This window comes from Nelumbo lutea, chromosome 8 (assembly GCF_056320005.1).
Source record: "Nelumbo lutea isolate HS-2025 chromosome 8, American lotus-T2T, whole genome shotgun sequence".
NCBI classification, from domain to species: domain Eukaryota; kingdom Viridiplantae; phylum Streptophyta; class Magnoliopsida; order Proteales; family Nelumbonaceae; genus Nelumbo; species Nelumbo lutea.
The window spans coordinates 12,107,716-12,120,961 of record NC_142691.1 but is presented as its reverse complement, the minus strand read 5'-3'; the positions used below and the strand labels follow the sequence as shown (position 1 = coordinate 12,120,961).

The 13,246-nt window shown below is 39.2% G+C and overlaps 1 protein-coding gene across 2 annotated transcripts; it reads left to right on the top strand.

Annotated features, from left to right (window-relative positions):
- The first annotated feature begins 2,015 nt into the window (after window positions 1-2,015).
- Window positions 2,016-12,955, top strand: LOC148842751 (uncharacterized). 2 transcript variants are annotated; one of them, XM_088958722.1, is made up of 5 exons: window positions 2,016-2,220; window positions 2,378-4,982; window positions 5,728-7,536; window positions 11,482-11,737; window positions 11,851-12,955. In XM_088958722.1, the coding sequence occupies exons 2-5, from the start codon at window positions 2,472-2,474 to the stop codon at window positions 12,426-12,428; spliced, it is 5,154 nt and encodes a 1,717-aa protein (XP_088814848.1). In that variant the 5' UTR covers window positions 2,016-2,220; window positions 2,378-2,471; the 3' UTR covers window positions 12,429-12,955. The 2 variants fall into 2 exon arrangements, with proteins under 2 accessions (XP_088814848.1, XP_088814849.1); XM_088958723.1 differs by having other exon boundaries at window positions 2,052-4,982.
- Window positions 12,956-13,246: the final 291 nt, after the last annotated feature.

Here is a 13,246-nt window from a genome sequence, read left to right as displayed (position 1 = left end):
TTGTTGACATCTAGTTTGGGAGATGGCATCAGTCTATTTTTAACATATTTTTCGTTTGATGGAAAATAATAGAAAAATATAAAGTTGAGGGAAAGGGTTCGAGGAATTTTCTAGCAAGGTGCCAAATGGTAAGTTGGTAAGCTCTATGACTGGTTGTAGTAGAGAATCCTACTCGCACTTAGGGTTGGGAGCTATGGGTGAAGAAAAAGGTTAAATACACATCTCTTATTTCCCTAAATTATACATTTCTCTTAGGGATCAAGACCCATTTTACCCATTGATCCTTGTTAAAACATGGTATTAATAAGCCGGATACCATTCTGGCCATTTGTTCTTCTCTCTTTATACAATGGAAGGATTTATGCATTGCATTATCCTCGTAGGAAGAATACTTTAGGATCGGTTCGGGAATAGTATAAATAGAAATATGTTAAATACAAATACAAATGCTGTTATTTTCATGAACCGTGAATATTTGTGTTTGTGCTCTTCCCAAACGGAACCTTAATTTCATTTTGAACTATAGCATATTAATAATTGGAAATGTTATGAAAAAGGGTGAATTATTCAACCAAAATAATACCTCAATATTGCATCCAGGGTTACATCTTTAGAACCCTAATGGGATTGCACCAAAGTATTGCTCTAGCCACATAGATTGAAGCTTTGAGATGTCACTTACACATGGAATTATAAGAAATAGATTACAACCCCCATAGAAATGGAGAAAATCAGTTTTCAGACCAACACAACCAGTCTTGGCCTTTTTCATTTTCCCCTCATTTAGAATAAATAGATTCTCAAAATCAAGATCAATATTACAAGCTTATTGCAAGCTTTGAATTTCTATCATATCTCAAAAAAGAAACAAAGGTGGTGTACTAAAGAAAACCTATATCATGTGTGGACCTAAATTCCAGCTTCACTATGATATGTCCACACGAGCAAGCTCACAACTTTATATAACACTTGTATCCTTATGTAGTAAACTAACCAGTCTACCTCTGATATTGAAAAGATATGGTACCCAACAGATTGACAATCAATTAATTCATTCACAATCACTCGAGATATTGATTAGTTAAAGTGTTTGGGTTTGATTTTTTATTTTTTTGGCTCTAGATAATGAGAAAATGTATGATGCTGGAAAGACATGATTATTGGAAGGGCTTTGACCAATTAATCCCGAGCCCGGAAATACTAACTGATTGGTTAAAAGTTTTTTCAGTATCATATCTTTCTGCTATCATCGTGGAACTCTTAGGCTGTGTTTGGTTTGAAAGTAAAAATTAGGAAAACCTTTACAAACCTTGTATAGATTTTCTGATATTTCCCTTCATTTCCCTACTTTTTCCTTTAAGCCTTCAAATCACTTTTTGATTCATTTTGTTGTCAAAAGCAAGAATTTTTCCAAACGGAGCCTAAATGTGACTTTGTGGGTAAGTGATTTATGTAAGGGGCTTAACGCAAAATTAAGTAAATCAGGCAGCTGTTTTTAAAGCTTCGAGGGAATTTCTGGTGCACCCCTCTTACACGTATGTAATGATGAAAAGGACCCCTACTTTTTAATTATTTTACATTTTGTATTTGATGGGCGACCTTATTTACAGTTTTACCTCCAAGTGGCGCGTCCCAGCGCTTACGTTACTTTTTCAAAAGGCGAATCGTATTTCAGAAACCTTACCAAATACCAGGGTCATTTTTGTAACTTAGCGAAAAAAGGAAAAAGTTGAAAAGCCTTGCCAAATTATATTCTCCTGCTGTATCACATAACTTGCCTATATCTTTCAATGTTCCACCAAATCTCATCCATCGATGTAATTGATCAGAGTGATCTCCGCCGTCCAGCTCTTCCTTGTTTACCCCGAAATTGTCGATGTCTTTTAAATGCTGTTAGGGTTTCCGTCGTGGCAGGAAAATATGGAGGGTTGATCTTAGATCGGATGGTTCTGATTAATCGAAGTTACAGTATAATGAAGATTATATTTTTATTTCTTTTAATTTTGTGTTTTTTCGTTCTAAACCCTAAGTCTCGTGAAACGGAAGAAACCCTAATTCTTTCATTTCCGATGGTAAAAACTGGAATTCCTGAAAAGATCGACAAATTGGGGGTTTTGCATGCGAAAAAAGGACGTATTTGAAGCGGGAGATCGATGTTTTCCCTCAGCAATTTTCCGATCGGAGCGTATAAATGTTTGTTCTCAGACGATTTTGATCCAGGTATGTTGTTTTTTGCCCCTGTTTCTGGTGATTGATTCATTTTACTTGCACGAAGGGTTCGGATCTCGATAGGAGATGGATTTCATAGATTTGCATGTGTTTTTGGGGCGTTAATTTCGGAGTTTTATTGATTTTTGTTTTGGGATTTTGGTGTCAGATCTGAAACTAGGGTTTGGATTAGAGAAACTTGTTTGATGGAAGATGAAAATTGGGGGGTTTTGGTTCTTCTTATGTGGTTCGAGGTTCCGTAGATGGAAAATAGCGTAGACAACTCTCATGTCTCTGAAACTTCTAAGAAATCGAGATCTTTGGATCTTCGAAGTCTCTACGTTGATAAGTCTGGGGTTTCTGTTAGCAAAGAAGGGGCCGAAGGTGGGGAGCTAAAGAGTAAAAAACAGGAGTCCGTCGAAAAAGAGGTAGGTGTTGGGCAGGGTAAGAAGAAAAGGAAGAGTCGGAAAGAGGTGCCTCTCAGTAGTTTCGAACCCGTTAATAAGAAGAGCAGAAATAGTTTAGATTCATTAGATGACAATGGTTTGAATTTGGGATCCCTGGATTCGAGCAATTCAGATTCAAAATTAAAGTATCTATGTTTAGACCAAAAGAATCAAGCAAAGAATAAAGATGTCCAACTTTTGGCTGATGAGGATTTGCACAAATTGAGTGGTTTCAACAACGTTTCACACAGTTTGGATGAGAGTATCCCGAAACGACGCCGAGGTTTTTTGAGGCGTAAGAAATTCCAAAACAATCATGCCTTGGAACAGGTGGCTGCATCAAGTGATAAAGTCAGCTATGATACAAAGATACTTGAGTTAAATGGTGATTCTGTCAACCCTATACCTTCTTCTGAAGGAAAACAGAAAAAAGTTTCTGATGGTTTTGATGAGAATAGCTCCAGTAGCGCTAATTCAGCTAGGCATGTGAAGCCAGAGGGTGTGAATGCTATTAGATCCAATGGCAGTCCATCCCCAAAAAGTGTTCACAAGAATCGAAGAAAGAGGTGGGAATTAGCATCACAGAAACAAAGCTGTGTAGATGATTTGGAGCCATTGGTTGATAACTCTGACAAGATTTGTGAGGATATGCAAGAAGATGATGAGGAGAACCTTGAGCAGAATGCTGCAAGAATGTTGTCTTCTCGGTTTGACCCAAGCTGTACCAGGTTTACTGGAAACAGTAAGGCTTCTTCTGCATCACAGTCTATGAATGGGTTTTCGTTGCTGCCTTCAGTTCATCAGGATTTCTTGAGTCGGGGGGCAAGTAATTCAGTTGGGTCTGACTCCACATCTGTTGATGCTGCAGGCAGAGTGTTGCGTCCCAGAAAACAACACAAAGAGAAGGGTATTGTGAGGAAGAGACGCCACTTTTATGAGATATTTTCTGGGGACTTGGATGCATACTGGTTTCTAAACCGAAGGATCAAAGTCTTTTGGCCATTGGACAAGAGTTGGTATTTTGGTGTTGTTAATAATTATGATCCAGAGAGGAAGCTGCATCATGTTAAATATGATGACCGTGATGAAGAATGGATTAACCTCCAAAATGAGAGATTCAAACTCTTGTTACTCCCCAGTGAAGTTCCTGGTAAGTCTGGTCCAGAAAAATCAGTGCAGGGAGGTAAACATGTAGATGTGGAAGATGTGAATGAGGAAGATAGCAATTGTATAGGCACCTATATGGATTCAGAGCCCATCATTTCATGGTTGGCTCGATCAACTTGTCGCATAAAATCTTCCCCACTTGGTGTTGTGAAGAGACAGAAAAAATCCTGCCCATCTAAGGACCAAATGCTTCCTGTTGTTGATAATCCAGTCAGTCCCCCACAAAGGTGTTTCGCTGCAGGCCCCTCTAGAACGGATAATAATGAAATATTTTGTAATTCTGTGTTGCAAGATTGTTCATTTCATGGAGAAATGGCTGAGAAGCCTGTGATGAGCATCACATGCTTTGATCAGAAAAGGCTTCCATTTGTTTATTTCAGGAAGCGGTTTCGCAAGAGAGGGCAGGCAATGGGTTGTACATCTGAAGAGGCTTCTGGACACAGAAGTTTATCTGGTTCTGTTACTTCTCTTGCTTTGGTTGTTGACAGGGTAGGAGCACTGGAAGAGTGTGATGTTACTCTCGAAGGCTCTTGGCTGAAAGATTGGAAATCCTTAAATTGTGATAGCATATTGTGGGATGGTGAGAACCTTGGGTTGTTAAGGATGACTATACTTCTTGAGAAATTGAAACAAGTTAAACTGATGTTAAGCTTCCTGCCCCGATGGAGCCGCATTCTTTCATTTGAAGCTGAGAAATTTTGGCTGTACCGTACTGTGTTGCTGCTTCACTGTGGTACAGTAACGACCCCTTGGCCAAAGGTTTATTTGGAGATGCTTTTTGTTGATAATGTTGCTGGGTTGAGGTTTATATCATTTGAAGGCTGCTTGACGCAGGCAGTGGCTTTTATATGTTTGGTCGTGACTGCTTTTTGCCAGTCTGAGTATGGAGAGCTTGTACATTTGCAGTTGCCAGTGACATCAATTAGGTTTAAGCTTTCTGGCTTTCAGGAACTTGAAAGGCAATTTGTGTTTGTTGTCTACAACTTCTTGGAGGTAAAAAATTCAAAGTGGTTGTACCTGGATTCTAGACTGAAGAAATACTCTTTGGTTAGTATGCAGCTTCCTCTTGCTGAATGCACATATGATAATATTAAGCTTCTTCAGAATGGCAGTGCTCAGTTGCGAGTTCCTCCCACTTGCGGGGAGCTCATTTCTCATGAGGTAATTTCTTTCTTTTTTCTTTCTTTCCTTTTCCCCCTTTGCCAATTTAAATGGTTTCTCTCTGCTTCGTTTTGCACTCATCATCTTTGTCATTATGCTATTCCATCTACTTATCTAATCCATGGTAATAAAATATTAGGGTAAATCACTTAACCCCCCTGTGCTTTCTGACAAGTGCTCTAACTTCTCCTGTAATTTGACCTCTCCAAATTCCTCCATTGACATTTTGGAGAAATTACACAAATAGACCTCCTGTTAGTTTGCCGCTAGTGTTAAGAACCTAACTGAAAATGATGATCTCATGCTTTTAAACACTTTAAACTTCCCAATTTTCTCATGAATGATAATAATACAGTGTTTGCTGACCAATTTCCAAAAACAAAATACTCTTAATGTCAAATTAATGGAAGGGGTATTTTGGTCAATAGACACTCCAACATTGTCATTCATGGGCAATATGGGAAATTTGAAGTGCTTAAAAGCATGAAATCATCCTTTTCGGTTAGATTCTTATTATTAAACTATGGAAGGGGTCTGTTCGTATAATTTCTCCGAACTGTCAAGGGAGGAATTTGTAGAGGTCAAAGTGCAGGGATGGTTAAAGCATTTGTCAGGAAATACAGTTGAGGTTTAAGTAATTTACCCCAAATATTATATAAATATTTTGACACTGTCACCTGTTTGCTCTTGTTGAACACTTGATATCATATGGGATTAACTTGATACTGTTTTTCCTACCAACCAGAGTTCGAGGAAAAGATCTAGGCAGGGTATTATGCAAATTGGTGTCTCCAAAGAATTGGCTTCTATTGACTTAAGATGTCAAGATTCAAATTCTGATGAGAATCACTGGAGACTTCCTTCCTTTGTACTTTCTTTTGCTGCTGCACCCACTTTCTTTCTCAGCCTGCATCTCAAGATGCTTATGGAAAATAATGTTGCCTCTTTGAGTTTCCAGAACCAGAACTCAATGTCCTTACTGGAGGGTCCAGATTGTGGCAGACCAATGTGCAATGAAAGCATTCCTATCGAGGTTATACCTACTGAAATCTCAGAAGTGGCCGTTAAAAATAATAGGAGTACTTTGAAGACTGCTGCTGGGTCTAGATGGTTGTGTTGTTCCAAAATGAAGGTAGAGACTGATGCTCTCTCCATAGGCAGTGATGGTGATTGGATAAGGACCTCTAAGAAATATCTAAATGGTGAGCTTAATGTAACTAGAACTTCTGTAGATCCCAAAGATTCAGGGAAGAACAGGATTGATGGCATTGATGGACTGCAACAGAATTTGTCTCATTATGCAGGATCAGAACAATGCAGTGAAAAGTCATGGCCTTCACTTTCTGAGCATCGATCTTCTCCAGATAACTCTGAAAGTCGGTGCTTCTCTTTGGATGGTGTTAATGTTCACATTCCGCCTCTTGGCCAAGTTGAAAACCAGCATTTTGATAGGGAAACACAGAACAATCAGCAGTCTTCTATTGATTCACCATGGACCATGAATGACTTTGGCATTCGGAGCCCAAATCCTACTGCACCGCGTAGTGTATGGCATCGGAACAGACATAGCTTTGGTTCTTCATCCCTTGGCTACAGATCAAAAGTGTGGCCTGATGGAAAGGCAGATTTTGCTCTGAGTGGATTTGGGAATGGTTCTAGGAAACCACGGACTCAGGTCTCATATTTATTGCCATTTGGAGGTCAGGAGTTTGGCTCAAAGCCTAGAAGTCATCAACGGAAAGGACGTCCTTATAAAAGGATTAGGACTGACAATGAGAAGAGAATGTCTGTTGGGTCTAGAAGTCCACAGAGACACCCAGAAGTGTTGTATTGTGATGTAAATGTTTTGATTACTGCAGGGGACAAAGGATGGAGAGAGAGTGGTGCACAGGTTGTGTTAGAGTTTGTTGACCATAAGGACTGGAGAATGCTGGTCAAAATTTCTGGGGCTACAAGGTATTCATATAAGGCACACCAGTTTTTGCAGCCTGGGACAACAAATCGCTATACTCATGCTATGATGTGGAAGGGAGGGAAGGATTGGATCTTGGAATTTCCGGACAGGAGCCATTGGGCCATTTTCAGGGAGATGCATGAAGAGTGTTTCAATCGGAATATTCGGGCTGCTACTGTTAAGAACATTCCTATTCCTGGGGTTCGCTTGATTGAGGAGAGTGATGATAATGCAGTAGAGGCACCATTTATTCGCAGTTTAAAGTATTTTCGGCAGGATGAGACTGAAGTTGAGATGGCTATGAATCCTTCACATGTTTTATATGACATTGAAAGTGATGATGATGAGTGGATTTCAAAACATCAAAATTCTTCTGATATTGATGGGTGTAATCTGCCACAGATTTCTGATGATATGTTTGAAAGAATGATGGATATGTTTGAGAAAGTTGCATATGCTCAGCAGCGTGATAGCTTTTCATCCGATGAAATTGAGGAGCTGATGGTTGGAGTAGGGCCTGTTGATGTAATTAAATCCATACATGAACATTGGAAGCAAAAGAGGCAGAAGAAAGGAATGCCTCTGATCCGGCAATTCCAGGTAAAACATTTGATCTATACCTCTAATGTTCATCACTATTTGCTTTTAGTGTTATGATCTCATGTTCCCTCATGGAACTTTGACCTTAATTTCTTGTTGCATGCCCACTCAGTGGGTTTTGATCTTGTCTCTAATAAGAGATATACACGACCAGCAGTATGACAGCTTTTCATCTAGTGAATGTTTTCAGCAGAACAACAACGTTTCCTTCTTTTTTTTGTGATTTTTTTTGATAATCAACAGTGTTGATTTCATTCAGAACAACATATTGCCTAAAATGCATAATAACATGGACCAAAACAATAGCCTGAAAGCTATTGTTTAAATCCTGGGGTTTATAAATGTTAGGATCAAGTATAGTTTTCAGTGAAAATTAGGAATGTTGAAAACAAAGTGGTTAATAAGACTAATCTGTGCCTCTTTTCTCATGTCTGTGTCATTTACCTGAAGAACGATGAGAGTGAAACTGTGAATGCCATTTCACAGCAAGGATGTGGTGTTATGTTGTAATTTGTTTTGGTATTGTGCAAAGGCTGCAGTTTAATGGGGGTTATGGTGTGAGATAAATGCTAAAATATTTGAAAATAAAGCCCAAGAAGCAGACAGTATTGTTGATCTTTCAGTGATTAAGGGTATTCACTGCATGAAGACCACAAAAAATTGCTGTGATCTTAAGAAGCTGGCAGGTATCCTGGACTGCACCTGCAATTGGAAACTTTGAACTAGATTTAGTTGGAAGCCTAGGTCAATCAGGTCCTGTGTGGGAGGGTTTGTAAGAGGCCATGATGGGAGTATATTAATGAGTTGTTCAGGACCAGCAGGAATGGGCAATTAAGTGAGAGCTGAGCTGTTAGCTCTTTTGCAAGGGCTAAAGTTAATCCATGGCAAAGTATGGAATGGACTTGTGGTTGAAGACTCGAAGGTGATTGTCAGATAGTGGTGACTGGTGAGATGGCTCCGAATCCAATCAAGTTCTCAAGTATATTAAGGTACTTGCTAACAAAAGTAGTGGCTTTATCTTCAAATGTGAAATGCTCATTCAGATGGATTACTAGCTCTTGCTAATAGCTTAGTAGATACCTTAGCAGGGATGAGGGCTAACATGAACAAGTTAGACAGGGAAATGCCTGGGCAAGAGAGCTTGAACCCAGAAACGACTGGGTATGGGTGGTTACGAGGTATGAGAACGGGAGGAAAGTAGAAGTTTCAGAAGGAAGACAAAGGAATTCCCACCTTGTTCAGATAAAAAAGGATGAGTTGCAGCGACCTGAAGGCATCAAGTCGTAGAAGAGCTGACTTCGAGGGGTGATTGAAGCAAAGAAATCAATCAAGCGACTTCTTCAAGCTAGAGAGCTCCGGGAGCTGGAGTCCGGTTGAGTAACTCCACAGGTGAGGAAGGAAAAGGAGTACAGGGGGAAGTTGAAGGGGATGGTGGAGATTCTGGGAATGGGGGATGAGCAATAAATGAAAGTTACGAAATGTTGATTGGAGCAAAATCTTTGGAAATCATAGCTCAACTGAACAATGAGGTTGGTTTGTATCTTCCACTTCTTTGGTCTTGGGAATTCCTGTGAGGAAGATAATAGGGAAGATGGTTTGAAGCAATGGACGAAAGGGGAAGCAGCATGAAAAGAAAAAAATCAGGTGAGGACCAACATAAGGTCTATAACAGAGAAAAAGGATGGTGGGGTAAGGAGGTTTAGGGGTTGGGGTTGAAAGGTTAGAAACTGAGGACCAGAGGGAGAGCAGAGAGGTTACAAAGGAGGGAGAAGAGGAGAGAATGAGGGTCGAAATTGAGAAGGATATTGGGGAAGACATACTGAGCAAGGAAGGGTGAGTATTGACTAGCTGGTTGATAGACAGGTGGAGGTTGGGAAATTTATGAATTTATTTTTTCTACAAGGAGAAAGGGTAGTGAGGAAGGCAATAGAACATTTTGAGAGAAGCAGAACAGAAGAACATACTAAAAAGAAAATTATTGGGGAGGGGGAGTGAAGTGTGGGAGGAAGGAGAAGGGAGGGAAGAAGGAATAGTTGATGAAGAGTAAGGGAGGTTGCAGAAAATGTAGGGGGGGAGTTGGAATCTGACTTGGAAGCTGAAGTCGGTATCTTCAAATTTTAGGGGCTTGAGAGATGAAAGAAGTATAGTAGAAGCAAGAAAGCAGGGCTGGTTTGGAGTTGCATTCTGTTTGCAAGATGTTGTAATATATGGAAGGAAAGAATTAGAAGAACTTTTGGAGCCAAAGCTTAGAATTTGGAGAGGATAGTGGCAGGTGGCAGCAGTCAGAGAAACTGTTGTAGGCTGGTTTCTAGTACCGGAATTTAGCCAAGTATTGGATTATTCTATTACCTGATTTGAAAAGTTCAGTAGGACAGTTGTGGGGAATTTTTTGGCGTGTGCTGGAGTTTCAGTTCTGTATCAGTCAATACTCTATAGTGGTCTTTTTTTGGTTGTTGTAGTTGTTGGTTTTGAGGTGCCATCTTGCCACCTCTTGTTGTAATTTTTTTTTTAATAAACCTTTTTATTATTACTCTTAAAAAAAGACTTTGGGGACAAGCTTGGGGAAACGTTGGGGATTCAAATGTGTAATCTGGATTGTTTTGTTTGATTGTAATTGAGCTTTTTGGCCAGAATTCTTGGCATGTAGGTGTTGCCTACACCTGGATAGGATGTAACTATTTTCCTTTTTAATGAAATTTTATTTTTACTATAAAAAAAGCCTGGGCGAGGTGCAAATGTTTAACTGCGTTATACTAATGGGATTGTAAGTACTATATGCTAGGACCTTTGTGGTTTATGTCATACTGCAAGTCATTTGGGGAGAGTGTTGAACCATTTTATTTGTATCAATGAAATTTGCTGTTGATAAAAAATGGTTAATCAAGACTTAATGCAAAAAGGACAGGTTTATGGAGAAGAAAGTATTTTTTGTATGTCATCCATGATGCACCAGCATGCATTATGGTTTTCTTTGATCATTAACAGTATATTTTATTGAAAAAGATAATTTCTATATGTGACATCCAGGATACTGTTTGTGCATTTATATATATATATATATATATATATATATATATATATATATATACACTTTTTTTTTGATAATTAAAGTTCATGGTATACCATTAGAATCCATCCAATATCTGTTAGTGATAAAAGGGAAATAAAGGGCTATTCTCATCCAAATATGTTTTTCAGTTAAGTTGGGCCGGATATACGTTTTTCATAATAAATAAAAGAAACTTGTGTTAAAGGGACAATTGCTTGGTGCAGTAGTAAAATCTTGGGCTGACAAATGTAGGAATTGGAGATTGGGAGTAGTTTGAACTCTTTCTTTTTTCACTTTTTTCTATTTATTATTTATTATAAAAAAGTTGTGAGAATAGGGGGTTCATGTCTGAGAGTAGCCACTTCATGCAGACATATCCTGTGTAATGGGGGATAATAACATTTATCAGGGGAGGGAGTGGACAAGACAGTGCAATCTTCTGACAAGCATATCCAGGGCCAAAATGAACTATGTGGTTGTGCACTTGTGCTACCTATTTAAAGCTTCATGTTCCAACTTGCACTTTCTGGTGACTTATCTTTAGTTGTGGTTGGTTTGACAAAAGTAGTATACCCACCTGAGGGTAAACTTATTTAAATTTTGAAGGCACGATATATTCCACATCATTAAAGAATAACTTCCCTTTCACAACATAATTTTATTGAGTCAAATGCTTTTTTTTAATTGTTATAACATGTTTTGAAGGCTATATTCTAAATTTGTTTATTGCAGTTTGAATTTTGGTAGTAATTTTTATCAAGCTCATGGTGTTTGTATGCATGTCTTTGATGTGTTACCTTTGTTTCTCTTGTGTCATTCGTCATTGTGTAACTTATTATTTTTTCAACATATAATTGTTTAATGATTCTCTGTTTCTATCCTTTTGCTTGATTTAGCCTCCTTTGTGGGAGAGGTATCAGCAACAAGTTAAAGAGTGGGAGTTGGCAATAAATAAAATTCACAACTTTCCTAATGGAGGGAAGGATAAGGCTCTGATAATTGAGAAGCCACCTATGTTTGCTTTCTGTATGCGACCACGGGGTTTGGAAGTGCCTAACAAGGGTTCAAAACAAAGGTCTCAAAGGAAGTTTGCAGCCGGTGGTGGGCATAATAATGCTTTTCCCAGAGATCATGATGGTTTGCATGGTTTAGGTAAGTTTAATCCTCAATGTGCCCTCATTTTAGTTACCACTATTTTGTTTCTCAAAAGCTTTTTGAAAATTCTTGTGTAAGCTTAATCTCTGATAATGTGTTATTATTACCAGGGAGAAGATTAAATGGGTTTTCCCTTGGAGAGGACAGGTGTGTCATTACTGGTCAGAGCCATGAGGATGCTTCCCCTTGGATCCAGACATCAACAAGGGCACTATCACCCCGAGATGCTATTAGCACGGGTTATCTGTCAATGAGCAGTGATGGTTCTGAGAGGAATCACCACTTAAAACTTCACAAAAACAAGTCAAAGAAGGCAGGGGCGTTTCTATTGCCAAGTGATTCACAAATGATGGTAAAGGCATACAGTCAAAGGATGACAGAGAAGAGAAATGAGGCATACCGGTGGAATATGGGTCTACCTGAGTGGACTACTCAGAAGCAATACCACTCAGAACTGTCCCAGAGGCGCAGAGTTGAACAGCTGGGTCCTTCTGATCTTGACGAGTTCAGGTTGCGGGATGCATCAGGTGCAGCTCAGCATGCATTCAACATGGCCAAACTCAAGAGAGAAAAAGCTCAGCGATTGCTTTACAGGGCAGATCTTGCAATTCACAAGGCTGTCGTTGCCCTTATGACTGCTGAGGCGATAAAAGCATCGTCTGAGAAGGAATCTGCTGATGATGGGTAGACTTTACAAATGAATCTCAAATGACCTGTGGATATGTGATCTCAGGCTTCAGCAAGACATCTCAGGCAATGGCGGTCAATCTGGTTTCCAAAGTCTCTTAATAGGGGACCTTGGTGCTGTTTTTACTTGAGTAGCGCTGAGTTTTGCCTTATCATGAGCACGGGGGGTTTAACTTGGGGGCCGTTGCTCGTCATTTGTGATGGATTCCAAGTGAACTTTTGACACGGCGGCTGTTTGCAGTGAAGAGAGGTCATTATCGAGGCAGTTTTGGTGCACAGTTGCCAAGCGGTTTCTCCACTTTTTTGGGAGGTTAATAGGCATTTTATATTAAATGGGGAGCGTATTAATGCTCCCGGAGGGAAAAAAAGGGTGTAGAATTTTGGTTGCTGATCTTTCTTTGTACAGAATTTTTTCTTTTTGTTCTGTTTATCCCTCAATCCGGTTAAGTATTTTGCCAATGATAGTGCAATTGGCCAAAATAATACAATACATCTTGGAATCAAACAAAGATATTCGTTTCCTTTCAACTTTGGATCTCTGGTTACGAGTGCATACTGGTGGGTTATGTGGGAGGGAGGCCTGTTGTGTGCCACTGACACTGACACAAGTTCGTATTGGGGTTGTTCTATTGTCTTAAGAAAAGGAAAAGAAAGGGAAAAAAAAATAAAGAAAGAAAGAAACTAAGAACTGATTTAAGTAATATACGATTAAAAGCATTTTGACAGATCATCGTTAATCTTTCATCTCATGGTTGTCTGAAAAGGTTTTGAAACGCCTTTTGCCTGAACCAAAGCATGGTTGGAGTTTCATTTATGTGC

Coding starts and splice junctions, on each gene's coding strand:
- LOC148842751 (XM_088958722.1), top strand. CDS start 2,472: ATGGAAAATAGCGTAGACAACTCTCATGTCTCTGAAACTTCTAAGAAA. Junction 4,983..5,727: donor GGGAGCTCATTTCTCATGAG/GTAATTTCTTTC, acceptor CCTACCAACCAG/AGTTCGAGGAAAAGATCTAG. Junction 7,537..11,481: donor CTCTGATCCGGCAATTCCAG/GTAAAACATTTG, acceptor TGCTTGATTTAG/CCTCCTTTGTGGGAGAGGTA.